This window comes from Acanthaster planci, linkage group LG11 (genome assembly GCF_054643075.1).
Source record: "Acanthaster planci isolate LZ-2023a linkage group LG11, COTS_SCS, whole genome shotgun sequence".
NCBI lineage: Eukaryota > Metazoa > Echinodermata > Asteroidea > Valvatida > Acanthasteridae > Acanthaster > Acanthaster planci.
The window spans coordinates 14472889-14486865 of record NC_141787.1 but is presented as its reverse complement, the minus strand read 5'-3'; the positions used below and the strand labels follow the sequence as shown (position 1 = coordinate 14486865).

General features: G+C 44.5%; 1 protein-coding gene across 4 annotated transcripts in view; it reads left to right on the top strand.

Annotated features, from left to right (window-relative positions):
- Nucleotides 1–12423, top strand: part of ppp1r10 (protein phosphatase 1 regulatory subunit 10) — a 54766-nt gene extending 42343 nt beyond the window's left edge. For all 4 annotated transcript variants that reach the window (XM_087143673.1, XM_087143672.1, XM_087143674.1 and 1 more), the window contains 10 exons: nt 1123–1147; nt 2049–2255; nt 2526–2659; nt 3005–3211; nt 4235–4261; nt 5564–5878; nt 6366–6444; nt 7330–7488; nt 8349–8513; nt 9423–12423. In XM_087143673.1, the coding sequence (XP_086999799.1) occupies nt 1123–1147; nt 2049–2255; nt 2526–2659; nt 3005–3211; nt 4235–4261; nt 5564–5878; nt 6366–6444; nt 7330–7488; nt 8349–8513; nt 9423–9541 (1437 nt within the window). In that variant the 3' untranslated portion in view covers nt 9542–12423. The remainder of the gene's footprint in view (nt 1–1122; nt 1148–2048; nt 2256–2525; nt 2660–3004; nt 3212–4234; nt 4262–5563; nt 5879–6365; nt 6445–7329; nt 7489–8348; nt 8514–9422) is intronic.
- Nucleotides 12424–13977: the final 1554 nt, after the last annotated feature.

Sequence of the window (13977 nt, the reverse complement as noted above, 5' to 3'; positions counted from 1 at the left end):
ATCATTTGAACAGTCAGCCTGCCACATACAGAACAAGTCTCATAGGCAAACATAACTGAATTAAGAATTTGTTCTAGGGGATAGTTTTTGAACTCTGTGTTTCTACATGTATGTATCTGTGAAGCTTTAACTCCTCCCACATCTATTGGTATTGTACAGCTTTAACTCCTCCCACATCTATTGGTATTGTACAGCTTTAACTCCTCCCACATCTATTGGTATTGTACAGCTTTAACTCCTCCCACATCTATTGGTATTGTACAGCTTTAACTCCTCCCACATCTATTGGTATTGTACAGCTTTAACTCCTCCCACATCTGTTGGTATTGTACAGCTTTAACTCCTCCCACATCTATTGGTATTGTACAGCTTTAACTCCTCCCACATCTATTGGTATTGTACAATAGCTCCATTCTGCCTAATAGCTGTGTGCATTACATCGCATCGGAGTTCAGTATTTAAATATCAGCATAATTGTGGTTCCCAACTTTTTCCCTAAAATTGAAACACAGCCAAAAAATGATTTCTTTTCAAGTCAGAAATTATTTTGCTATGAGTACACAAGCGATTGTTGTAAGATGGGCATGTATGCATATGTTGGAATCTTGTAGAAAAAGTGACTGAAACTGGACGTCAACTTCCAAGTGTTAATTATTAAGTTTTTGAGTAAAAAAAAAAAACAACCGTCATTCTCAGATGTTGACTTGCCAGTATGGCACTTTCTTAACATTTCTTAATCAGTGTTCTAGTGGTGACTGCATTAACATTAAGTGTTCACAATGTAACACGGGTAACTTTCGTCATCAAGACTCCTCAAGACGGTCAGAGGATCCCGCATGACCGACACCAGACCTCTGGTCTGAATTCAAGTCCTAAGCTATTCATATGAACTGGAACAAAAGCTTTCCTTTGTCATTTGCTCACCCTTTTTACTAGGATCTGGTCTCATCACGGTCTTGACTACAACATCAGTACCTTTTGCTGGCGTGGATTAAACTGGCATGTCTGTCTTAACAGGGTGCTGTTCTTGTTGTGGTACTGTTAGACTGACGTGGATATAATTTGTACAAGTCTTCAAAGGGAAATAATTGATTTTTTATTATTTTTGTGGCTTTGTTACAGGAAACAAAACCGGACCCTCCAAAATGTAAGTAAAAAAGTTAGAACGTTGCACCCATTCTCTTGGAGCTGATCATTTTCATTTTGCTGTTCTGAGCTAATCATACTGACCACAGTGTAAATCTTACAAATCTCCTCACTACATGCAAATGAAGTAGAACTTCGGAAAATTAATGTTTTACCCAAAATCAGAGTGCGCATGTGTTGGTTTAACAAAGACTTCCCAGGACTATACAGTCATTTGCAAAAGTTTAAGACCACCTGGAGTTTTATTGGTATTTCTGTCACATGGCCTGCATTACACTGTCTCATTGACTGATTACTGAACATGAGTTTACAGTGGTGCATAACATCAGTGTAGTGCTATATACCCATTTGAATGAAGTTTTTTGCGAAGGCAGGTTTTGTATGACATTTTGTCTGTAAGGCAGCTTGGGGGAAAAAAAGGCAGTCTAAGCAATCAGAAATAAAGGAGGGAACACTGAATATTAGACTGTTAACATGTCAAATCATGGAAATGTAGTCAGAAATGTTCAACCAAGGTACCAAGGTTACACATTGAAAATAAACATAAGTTGCCATGATTGATTGGTTTAAGTTTGGTTTTGCTTCAGGCTGATGCATTTTCTGTGGGTGGTCCTAAACTTTAGCAAATTGCAGTTTGGTGAGTTTACTGAGCCATATACATGTAAAGAATATGTTGGCATTAGAATACGCGATAAACATTTAAGTGCAAAATTTACAAATAGAACAAAAAATTGCAAAGGAATCAGTTATTAGATCGTTATCGCAGAAGTGGACCAATAAAATGAATTGTATGGTACCAGTCCATACTTACCTCAGCTGATGTGTGGATGATCCACGTGGGATACTTTCTGTCGAAGCATTCATGTTTGGGCATAACATCCGTGCTCCAATTCACCTTGCAGTCCGGTTCTACTCTTCTGGCCAAAACGACGAGGATACCTCGGAGAAGTCGGAGGGCAAAGACGAGGCGAGTGACGCGGACAAGAAGAGCTCGGCCGGCACGGGCAACCTGAAGCTGATACCGACCAAGTCCAAGAAGTGCGTCAAGTGGAAAGAGGAGGAGAAACTGGTGGACATCTGCTACTTTGAGATGGACGAAACCGAAAGAGGTGGGCCTTGGGTCCTCTTTCAGGGAGAGAGAATTTGGACCGTGGAAGCGGAAATAGAATCTCTGTACCCAGACGTCAGATTTGAGTCTGGTCATGTCCCTTTTTCCTCAGCTTGGGCATTATCATTGTCTACTGTCCTGATTTAGTCTTCAACTAACATGTAGCACCAGCTAAGCACCAATTTTTTTTTTCACTTAGCGATATGTTTGAAAGCATGAAAGTGTGAGCATTCTGAAGTATTTGCTTTATACTTTCTTTTTTTCCCTGCAGTGAACGTGAACAGGCCCAAAGACTTTCGGAATGCCGCCCACATGGAGATGGTCATGGAGCGAGAGGCCATGAAGAATGCTAAACTCCACGGCGAGGGGGCCACCTCGCACCTCGCTGGCAATGACCTCCTACCGGTGAGTCCCCATTCACCCCTTCCTGCCTCTTTAGTCCCCCACCCGCCAAACAATCCACTTTTGGGACAGGAAACTCTTGCAGATTTGACATTTCAAGTTCAAGCGGTGTAGTCAGTCCTCTGTGGAGACAGGATTTTGTCTTGTCGGTCGTCTGTGCCCTCTTCCCCACATGGTGTGATTGCACCCACCATCTGACTCGCTTTGCCATGTTTTTCATTAATTTAAAGATTTTTTTTCAGTATCCCCAATCCTAACCATTCTAGGACCTAGCAGCATTTTGCTTTTTAATGAAATGAAATTTTGAAATGAATGTCTCCTTTTTTGGTCATTTTGTCTATCGCCCAGTGGCGTACCCCAGCCCGCATCCAGGTCATAGATGTCCCACCCATAGAATACGGCTCCAATAGCTTAGAAAAGGGCGTCCAGAAGCAGCGAGAAATGATTGTCCTGCAGGAGATCTACTTCGATAAGAGCATGATCCCCGACACGCCCAAGGAGCCCGACCCAGAGCCGTTTGAGCCCAAGGAGCCAACAAGGATACCCCTGGAAGACGTGAGTTTGAAAACTTAATGTATTTTTCTGATTATGTGAGAAAAATTCATTACTGAACGTGTGTTGGATTGAAAAGTGGAAAATGTCGACAGAAAGTATAGCTAGCCGTGGTTAATCCAGAGATGCCGTGAGTAACGCAGTAATTGGGTTCGTATTATACAGACAAATTGCTTTTCATATGTAGGTGGGTTGAGTATTATTGCTGTCAGTGTGTTACGCAAAGTGAGATGATTACCATTAGTTTGTATGTTTAAAGTTTATTTCCAATTCCTGTGAGTGGGATCTAGCCTAATACTTTGTTGGCCGGCTGGTTGGTTAGCTGGCCAGTTTGTGCTGGCCCGTCTTTCTCCGGCCAATGAGCTGGCCACAGAAAAATCCTTGAGTTTTTTAAAACTCATTATCCACTCTGAGTTGAAGTGCACAAAGAAGAGACATTCCGATGGGAAGTTTTCCAACGGGGGCTCATCTGGGGCTCTGGTGCTCGGCCGCAGCACCTTGCATTGAATCACAAATTGGTTGCACATGCCCAGCATGTCCTGCGCCAAATGCCCGCACAAACCCTCCTTGCTGTGTAAAAACACACAGGTCATTCTATGCAATGCTATAAATTTCGGGGTCCTTAAGTGTGACTTGTGTCCCTGTTGCAACCTGACCTGTGTATAATTAGACGTGGAAATATCACTGAAGTTGATTTCAAAACTGTTTCTCTTTGTTTGGCAGGTACACGTAAAATGGATTGTATCATTACCCTCGGAAATTGGAAAAAATCATTTTTTTTTCAGATGTGGCAGGGACACAAAAAAAGATGGACCCCTAATCTTTAGAATGACCCACATCCTGTCTTATTCAGTTACCTTTTTTAACAGGGGTGTGCATTTTGATCTGTTCAGTTTCACTTCCCCCACAAGAACTAAGAAACTGCCCTTTGATATCAGCGTTTCTCAGTGCCTCTGTCCTGGTGCTGTGTTCACGAATGATCTGCCGGTAAACTCTATCCTTTTTCATTTCATAACTAACCCAAAGGAGACCAAGAGGAAACCTGATGCTGATGTGAGTTGTCTGTGCTGTCTGTCCCTTGCTCGGGCTATCTGTCTGTCTGTCTGTCTGTCCGTCTGTTTTCACCTAACGGTGTTGATCCCCTAAGGTCTCTGGGTATAATGTCCGCTCAGTACCCTGAATGACTTAAAGAGCACCTGTAAGGAAAACATGATTTCTCCGATTTTGTCTGTTCAAATAAATATGGAAGCATCCAAATCGAACGCAGTGTCATTTGTCTTCAGACCTCAACTATAACAAGCTAAAAAGGGCTTTTTTTTCTGTTCATGCCAAGATGTGAATTCTGAATGTAGATTGCATCATTCGGAGAAAACAGAGAAAATGAGGGGAACCCTTGCCCTGTGTTGGTAGTGGATAAACCCCTGTGCATGCCAAACAACGCATGTAGCCATTGTTTATCCATTAGAGTTTATCCATTGTTTGCCTCTTCCTTGGCGTCTTCACTTCTTTGACCTGTCTCTGGACGTTATTGAATTTTTTTGAATTTGCCTGAACGAATCTGTGATACTTGGACCGATAGTTGCAATCCTGGAGTTTTTTGCCAATTCTAAAGTGCAGATTGCTGACAAGTAGTGGCATTTTCGTAGAAGTCTCGTAGTGCTGCATGGTTTACATTTTTTTCCGTCTTGGTAATTTTTTTATTAGATATGCACATTTACATGTAGGTAGAAAATTCCAACCATTGTCAGCATGATTCTGTCTTTAGGAAAACTCAAAACCTCCGCAAAAGGACTTTCAAACTTACAAAATTATGATGGCCTTCACTGTGCCAAACTATCCTTTTTGACCACCTGTCTATTGTGGCCAGTGGTCCATTGTGGCCACTTGTCCATCTTGGCCATCTGTTCAGTGTGACCACTTCCATTGTGGCCTCCCGGTCCAGTGTGACCATGTTTCCATTGTGGGCATCAGTCTGTTGTGGCCACTGGTCAATCATGGACACCTTTCTGTTGTGACCACTGGTCCTTCGTAACCACCTGACCATTATTGCCACTGGTCCAGCATGCCACTTGTCCATTGTTGTCACACGTCCGGTGTGGCAACTGGCTGTTTGTGCTCACCTGTTCATTGTAACCACTGGTCCCCCGTAGCCAGCAACAGTTCCTGTTGCAAGGTTTGCTCTGTCTGTTACCATCTACATGTATGTTGTATTCCGTGTGAGAATTTTGTCATGAGCACATTTCATGGACTCGTTCCTTGACTACCAGAGAAACTGCTTTTAGCTATTAAAAAAACCCTGGCCATTATGCAGTGTGTAATAATGAAGTCCCCCCTCTCCTTTTTCTGTTGTCTCAGGAGACGGCCAATTCCTCCCAGGGATCCACCCCGCTCTATTCGGAGCCCATGCTGACCAGCAACCCGGCGGGTAGCCAGCCCCCGCTGCATCCAGGCAACCACCCACAGGGCCTCACCCTACCCCCAGGCCTGCAGCTGGACAACCTCCCGCCAGCCCTGGCCAGCCTGGTCCAGCAGATCCCCGGGGGACACCCTCCCTCGATACAGCCAGGCACCCAGGGCCAGCCCCTTCCAGGTCCCGGCTTGCCCAACAGTGAGCCGCCCTCCACCAATACCACCATCACCAATGTGCAGAACCTGCTAAACTCAATCATGGTAATGGGAGGTTGATATCTCAAAAGTTCTCCAAATATTAGGATATTTGGTCTCGACGTTTTGCAGTTTAGAGGTTATTAAGTCATTCATGATTTGCTAGTTTTGTGCATTAGAAAAAAACAAGCCTCAGTGTCACTCTTTATTTAGAGCCATTTGGACATGAATTCATGCCTACGTAGCTGTGGAAAGCCCCCAAAATCATAGCATTTTACTGTTCCCTTTGCTCAAAATCCCTTTGCTGGAAATACTTGAATTTCTCCGCACCCACAATCTCACCCCTATGGTGAGGTGAGACGTGTGAAGCACTGTAACCAAGTGGATGCACGTCCTCATTATCAAACACCCAACCCAGACTGCTGTTTAGTGAGGCTAACGACACATCCTCTTGAAAACTCTCCGGATTAGCTTGAATGTGTCTTCCTTCAAAGAACATTGCTGTGAACATCAACTGAAGTGTTTTCTCGATCCGATGCATTTTTCACTGAAGGGCAACCAGGGGGGTACCCAAGAGGAACAGATCAACAAACTCAGGGAGGTGCTGGAACCATTCAAGAATCAACAACCAGGTATTGACCGTCGAGCTGAGTGGGGATTTCCCCCTTCCTGAAGGGGAGGAGCTGGTGTGGCAGGGGAGGGGGGAGGCTTAATGTGCTTGTTTAACTTGACCACGTAACCACACATTTCATAGTTGTGCCAGGTTTGGCTGTTATTAGCATTGCCAGAAATCACCATCACTGTCATCCTTACAGATTGGACAGAGGGAATTGCATTCTCTTTTTGAGATTGGATCAGGGAATTAGGTCCACATTTTGGAAAGTGTCATTACTTAATAGCATAAGCATGCTCAGGAGTATCAAGAAAAGGCACTTTTAATTAATTTTACAAACCCTTGTGTCAACGAGATGGGGATAGAGATGGACACATATCACCAAATATGGTCATAACGTTTTTTTTCCCGTGGGCCAATTTGGCAAAGAGTTTGTGTAGTCCTTGCCCCAGGTGTACACTACAAGCCTGTAAACTCCCGTTGGCCAGACGCCAACTAGTGCCAAGTTGAAATTCTTGAAAGATCAGTCACCCCAAGGAGCCCATATGGTCACTATCAGGAACTGGATCTCTTTGTTGACAGACTTGTGCTGACTGGTCGGCTGTTTGGGTTGTGACCCGTTATTACTTGTACTTCCAGAGCAGAATAATGAAAAGTAGCTAGAGGGGACCTGGGGGATGTATTAGCTAGCATAGAAGAGTCGTACAGGTTCAGGCATGACCGGGAACTGACCTGGTGATCAGAATCTACAGGTGGAGAAGACAGTCTTCGTTTTTGGGCGTGGCCGCCCCAAGGGTTTTAATTATTGTGCGTCCTTTTTGTCCTCAACTGAAGACAAAGACTCGGAGTCATCAGACTGTATTCATGGTGACATTTTCCAATATTCCTTTACTTTCCCCCCAAGGTTCATTAGGTCCACCACAGCCCAACCACCCGGGCGGGCCCAACTTCAATCCCGAGGGCTGGGGTCCTAGGGGCCCCGGGGGACCTGGTCCCGGTCCTGGTCCCGGTCCCGGGCCTGGCCCCATGCGAGGCAGAGGTGGAATGGGTCCCCGCTTTGGAGGTGAGCTCTAAAAGTTTTATCACCTGACCCGTTTGTATTGCCATACACCCTAGCTCTCCCATATCCTTCAAATTCCATGAGATGGGTTTTCGGGGAGAGTATTGCAGGACTGTGGAAATTTATATCAAGTGCTGCTACTACACGTGGGGTTTGGTGCCCCGTGAAAGTTCAAGCACAGAAATGGAAGGTTTTGAACGATTCAGCAATGCTCTGTGAAAAAGTGCCGAGGGACTTGGCTTATTGGCCAAATTTCCATATTCACAAATCGCATACCCAGCAGCAGACATGATATTAAAGCTAAGGTGCATGTGGAGCAGTAATTCATAGCAGGTGATGATAGCTTGTCTGAGGTAAGACCTATCGCTTATAAACTGGTTCCTTCCTCATCTTTTGAATTTAACACATTTTAAAGGAACTGGTAACATCACATTTGTTTGGTATGTGTGCGTTGATTCTCATTTTTAAACATATGAGCACCATGTTTTCAATACCTTGGGCCGTGTCTCCATCTTCAGTGTCGGGTCTCGGTTTCAGGAATTGAATTCCCAAATTGATACCTTGAAGCTCAAGTTTCTGCCGCAGGAACATCTGCTGTCTAACATCAGGCCACAGTTTGGGGCTTTTTTTTCAATTTATCCTGATAGTCAATATTCAGAAATGCATTGCGGAGTTCAAGATGAAGGCAAATATAGGAGACACGGCTGAGATTTGAAAAAAAATTTGTCCAAGTTAAATCTACATTATGCCCATTGTGAACTGAGCACATAACAAACAGTTTGATATCCAAAAATTGAGCAAAAGTGGACATTTTGATCAGTTTGACATTGCGGTTTGACTCCTTATTTTCCCTCTCTTTCCAGGACCGGGCAGAGGTGGTTTCAATCCACGCTTCAATGGACCCCAGTTCCCTAACGGCCCGTCTCGGTTCCCTGGCCCCGGAGGCCCAGACATGCCCCCGAGGGGTCCCCCCAGGCCCCTCTTGAGCAATCCGTGGCCACGTGGAGGAGGTGGACGTGGAAGGGGAGGTACCGAAACTTTTGTACTTGTCACATTAACTGGCTTGGCTTTTAACATCATTGTCTCTAGCCTTTTGAAAAATCCTGCCAAAAGTTACGTAGGGCTTAGTGTCCATAGAAAGTTTATGAGTACAGAGATAGCGGTTTCTTGCTGGTTTGGGGATTTTTGCTGGATATTATGCAGCTCATTCCTAAACTTTCCTGATTTAATTGGCAGGGTGAGGAGGTTTGGGGACTGTACAATGGTTGGAAGGTTGAATTCTTTTGTCATTTTTGCCTGTTTTGTTGCAGAGTTGACTTGTGAGTGTCTGACTCTTACAATGTGTTGGGTTTATTACGAAAATCATTGGGATTGATGAACAATTTAAAAACCTGCGTTATGTCAGTGCTTTTCTAATAACTTGTAAACATTTGGTTGAGAGTATTTTGAAATAGATATGCTGGAGTGGATAAAGTAGGAATGTTTGGATTGAGGAGGTAACAGTGTGCCTCTTGAGGAAAACAGTAATGGATCTTTTGTCAAAGAAAACTTTTGAAAGCGCAAGAAAATTGTGACCAAGTATCAAACACGTTTATCCTCCTCAGTGCCCTTTTGGTAAAGATTTTAACACCAGTCCAGTGTCTTATCTTGACCAACACTTCAACGGTAATTTGGAAACAGGTTTTGATGGGTGCGTTCGAGCGAGCTAACACAAGTGTACTCCTGAGTGCTCGAACGGCTGCAGTGCGACCCGAGGGTCAGCTAGAGTATAGTCTTGCCGGGGGGGTATACTCCTGCACCTGAGTGTAATGCGCACGCGTCCTTCTCGTGTTAACAGGAGTAACTATTCAAATGCACCCTAAAGTTCAGCCATTTCCGTTATGTCATTTCCGATGCGATGTAGTTGCTGCATATTTTTTTTCTCTCCCTCCATGCAGCTGTCAATTTCGCATCCCGGCCCGTCTGCAGGCACTTCATGACTCCCCGGGGCTGCGAGAGGGCACAGACCTGTCAGTTCTACCATCCGGGAGTCAATGGACCTCCGTTAACGCAATGACGGCTCGCCCCTGACCCCAGAGCAGCCGAAGGAAAAACTGAGAAAGAGCCTCCCGAACTGTGCACTGACGGCCCGGTGAAATGCACCCAGCGCAAAGGATGGCAATTACTCCTCTCTCGTTGTTTTGGAGTAGGAGCGAACAGAGAAGGGTCTCACGCCTAGGTGCTGGCCCTCTCGTCAAAGACGTCAACAGAGAGGCCTTCTCCTTCTGTGTTATCTCAGCCGACAGTGCAGGGAGGATTCCCGACCCCTTTTCCGTGCGAGTGGGGGCACTGCGATATCCCTCACAAGTCTCGCCGACCGGAGTGAAAAAAAATCTGAGATCTGAGATGCCTCTGCAGTTACCCTCGCTGGCTCGTAGCACTCCCACGCCTCGCCGGCATAGAAGAGACAGGTTGGTTGGGAGATGTCCAAGTTGGTGCGCAGCGTGCAGGCGGAAATTTGCAGCAGATATTGGTCATGCCTGCCCAGTGCATTCAATGCCAAACCTGTGCGCACACCTGGTACTGGCGTACCACAGAAACATCATTCCCGTGTGAAGGATGCACCGTTTTTTGTGACTGCAAGGAGATGACAACTACTGGGCGTCAACTGCCCAGTGCTACCAGGCTTGAAGCAGCTCGGACAACTGCATAAAAATCAGGCATCTACAAACTGTCAATTCTGGCTGCTCGTCTCTTACAGTGATGTCCAGTATATTGTCGCCACACCCCCACTTCAGGTGTAGCATGCAGGCTTGACCTTTGAACTTCCTGTCGGGCTGGTTTGCGCAGACTCTCATAGCTCCACAGTAGGAGAAGACCCAGGATGTGCTTTGCTTCGGAACATTTCGAGTACTTGAACCATTTTGGTCTGATTAGTGGCCACTCATGAAGTCGTCACAGATATACTGAGACCTTTCTGTGTTGGACTGCCCACGTCGGGGGGTACCACTCACAGAATCACTTGCGTTTGTATTCCAGATTGGCATCTTCCGTCATTTTTTTCATTCTTTTTATACATCAGTCAGACTCTCATTATGAAGCTGAAGTTTGGAATTTTCCCTACGCACTTGTCCAAAGTGGGACACCCCATCTTCCAGCCCCCAAGGAAAAAGTGATTTCTATTGTAGGATTGGGCCCCATGAAGGCTCCTGTCAGTTGCCTGAACAATTTTTTTATCACGCTTTTGAAAATGGGGAAAAATGAATAGTTCCCTCCCTCCACCGTACACACTCAAAAAAAAAGGGAAAAAATTTATACTTTCCTTTTTAGCCAAGGCATTGTAATTTTTCTTAGGTCTACAAAGCATACCCTCCCCATCTGTGTTTTTCACCAGTAGCCTGATTGCTTATAATGGAAGTGCGAATTGTTGTTATAGGTGTTTATTATCTGGGACCATTTTTAATCTGCACGAAAAAGTAGGGCAGGTTATTAGTTCAGAATGTGACCGGGGGGCAGGGGAATTGGCAATCCTTTGACCTAAAAACGCTGGGATTGACTGTTTACAGAACAGTTAATAAGTCAATGGCAAGGGACCACACTTTGATTATGCCCCCCCCCCTTTTTCTCGGTCCGCCCTCAGGTAAATATTCCGTCATACGTTCAGCAGTTATTAGGCTATCTCTTTGTTCTGGTTTTGAATAACTCACAGGTAGATTATGCTGGAGTTCGAACCTCTATAGACAAATAACGACGATCATACAACGACGATCATACAACACACTCTGGGATGTTATTAGTAAGCACCAGTTACGAATGCAGAATGTCTTGTGGTTCGAATGCTGTTCCATTCAATTGGAGACACAATTTTCCTTTGGACGTTTGTCCCATGGCCTCTGCACAGTCTCGTCGCAATTATATAAATAATGGTTACATATCTGTGCAGGTTTCGAAAGCCAACCTAGGAGGGTATTGTACATTTGGGAGGGGGGGGGTCGGAACACATTTGGCATTAAGATAGATGTACCAGACAGTTGGGTAGTGTTGGAGTCGAGTCCGTCACAAGTCCAGTCACAAGCCCCTTCACTAGACCAGTCGTGAGTGACATGGTGAACAGCAACAAAGGGATACTTTTGTCTCAGTTCACTTGAACAGCTTTTGGCTTGACTTGTAATGGGCTTGTATTAGGCTCAACAATAACATTGCAGTTGGGAGTTCATGAATGAAACGGTGGGGGACACAGCTGCTCAACTCTGACCTCTTCACGGACAACGTGCAGCCTTGTAGTCGAGACCTCCCCAAACCATCGCAAGACCGCACAAGACCACCACAAGTCCAGCACACGCTTCCAGTCTGAGTTCAAGTCACAAGCAATTGCAGCAATAGCATTCCTCTATCATTGTTCCCACGGGTACTTGTGACTGGTCTTGTGACTGGTCTTGCGACTGGTCTTGCGACTGGTCTTGTGCCTGGTGTTGCGAATGGTCTTGTGATGGCTTTGACTACAACACTGGGTCAAAACAAATAATGACAAGTATGCAGATTTGTTTTGACAAACAAGGGAAGTCATGTTTAGTTTATTGTTAGGACGAAGGGTGGTCGCCAAAAGGGGATTGTCATGTTCCTGGGATAAAAGGGTAGCTATTGGTCAACTTATCACTTTGGGGTATTAAAAAATTTTTTATTCAGACCCTGCAGTTAAGGGCTGATTATTTTTCTGGTAAAAGACACTTTAATACTCTTAATTCCGGTATTGTCATCAGAGTACTTGCAAGCATCTACTTTGACCTAATTTTGTTGCCAAAAAGTGAGGACATACCTGTTTCCAATGAATTTTTCTGATTTTAAGTAACCAAATGGTTAATGTATGACTTGCATAACAGTATGTAACGTACATTCGTTTGTATGTACACAATATCAGTCTTTTTTACAATATATATATATTTTGTAATATTTTTGTAAGTTGCTTTGTTTTGCTGAATCTTTGAGTGTTGTAGGTTAGATTGACCTTTTCTTTGTTCCCCCTACAATATAAACCAGTTTTATAGGATAAGAGATTTTGTCCAACCACAAGACAAAGACCGGAATTGCAGATAGAGTGAGAACTGCCAGTCGTCGAATAGCGAGGGGCTGAGGAAATAGAGCGTTATATAAAATAATGCGATCCCCCCGCACTTAGCTTATCAACACAGCGGGATATTGTGGTTGAAAAGACGTCAGCGATGAATATTCATAATGGGGGCGTCCTCAACTGAACGGGGGTGGGGTTAGCTTTGGTAATTACATTTTCCCGTACGGCCACGCTGCGCGAACCACCTACTGTACCGTACCATGTACCTGTACATATACGTGTACGTGTACATTGTACATGTACAGTGTACATGTACATGTAGACGCATGAATTCAATTCACACTGCAGACTCTAGAGTCGGCGTCCTATGTGACGATGTTTGCATAATCCAAAACGCTTTGGCTAATCAGCTGAGGCAGAGCGCGGAACAGGAAATTCCGATTGGGAGGCCGGGGAAGGCGATATCTGAGATAACGCTTGTTAGTTTATACGTTAAACTTGTGCACTACATTAAGTAAGTCAGACATTCGGCTATCTATTTAAACAACCAAATAACTTTCACCAGTTCTAGAAAAAAATTTAAAAGAGCTGACCCTCATTATTTTGTCTGTCGGTGGAAAACACTACTCAAGAATTTCATGGTTAATTTCCCCATAGAAAAAACCTGCGATGAGAAACAAGATGATCGAATGACGTTTATTTGAAGGTGTTCTGCGTAAGCTGATTTAAATTTAGTGAGCGGTCACAATAAAGACAGATCCGAAGTCGTAGATACAGTCATAACTGACACTCATCATAACCATAGGATACATGCGTGCACCGACTATATTGTACCTCGTCGCGTTACTCAGAATAGCACCTTGTCAAAGAAGCCAGGGATTCTGCCATTCGTGGCTTTATACTGGAGGCTGAGGTGGTTGTGAGAAATCTTGGGAAAGGGGGGTTTGCAACGGGGAATCTGATAAGATTTAGTTGGATTCTGAAATCACGGATACTGGAGAATTTTTCCTCCACGTGCCACGTCACCGTGTACGCGCACGCGAGAAATAAAACTTTTGCAAAGAAAATAATACAATATGTTAAAGAAAAATGCTTTAAAGGTTTTATTTCCTCCTCAAATTCCACGGCTTAAAGTTAGCCCAACGCAATGCCAAATAATTAGGGGGGTAGCTCTTCGACATTATGAAGAGAATTTGATTTTAATAAGGGTGGACATTTTAAGCTGCTCTTGCATCTCCCGGACTGGATCTCCCAGACTGTTTTTTTCCGGTTGGGTAGACATTTTCCTCGATGGTTGCTCTTTTTCATTTTTATGAATGATGTCTTAATGAATGGTCTTCCTGTGCTGACGGCTGTCAGGAATGACCAGGTAGCCATTGCGTCCAAACGCTCTCCACGTGTCCTTGATGCATGAGGCCATTAATTTTTCATCTGCAAGCAGGGCT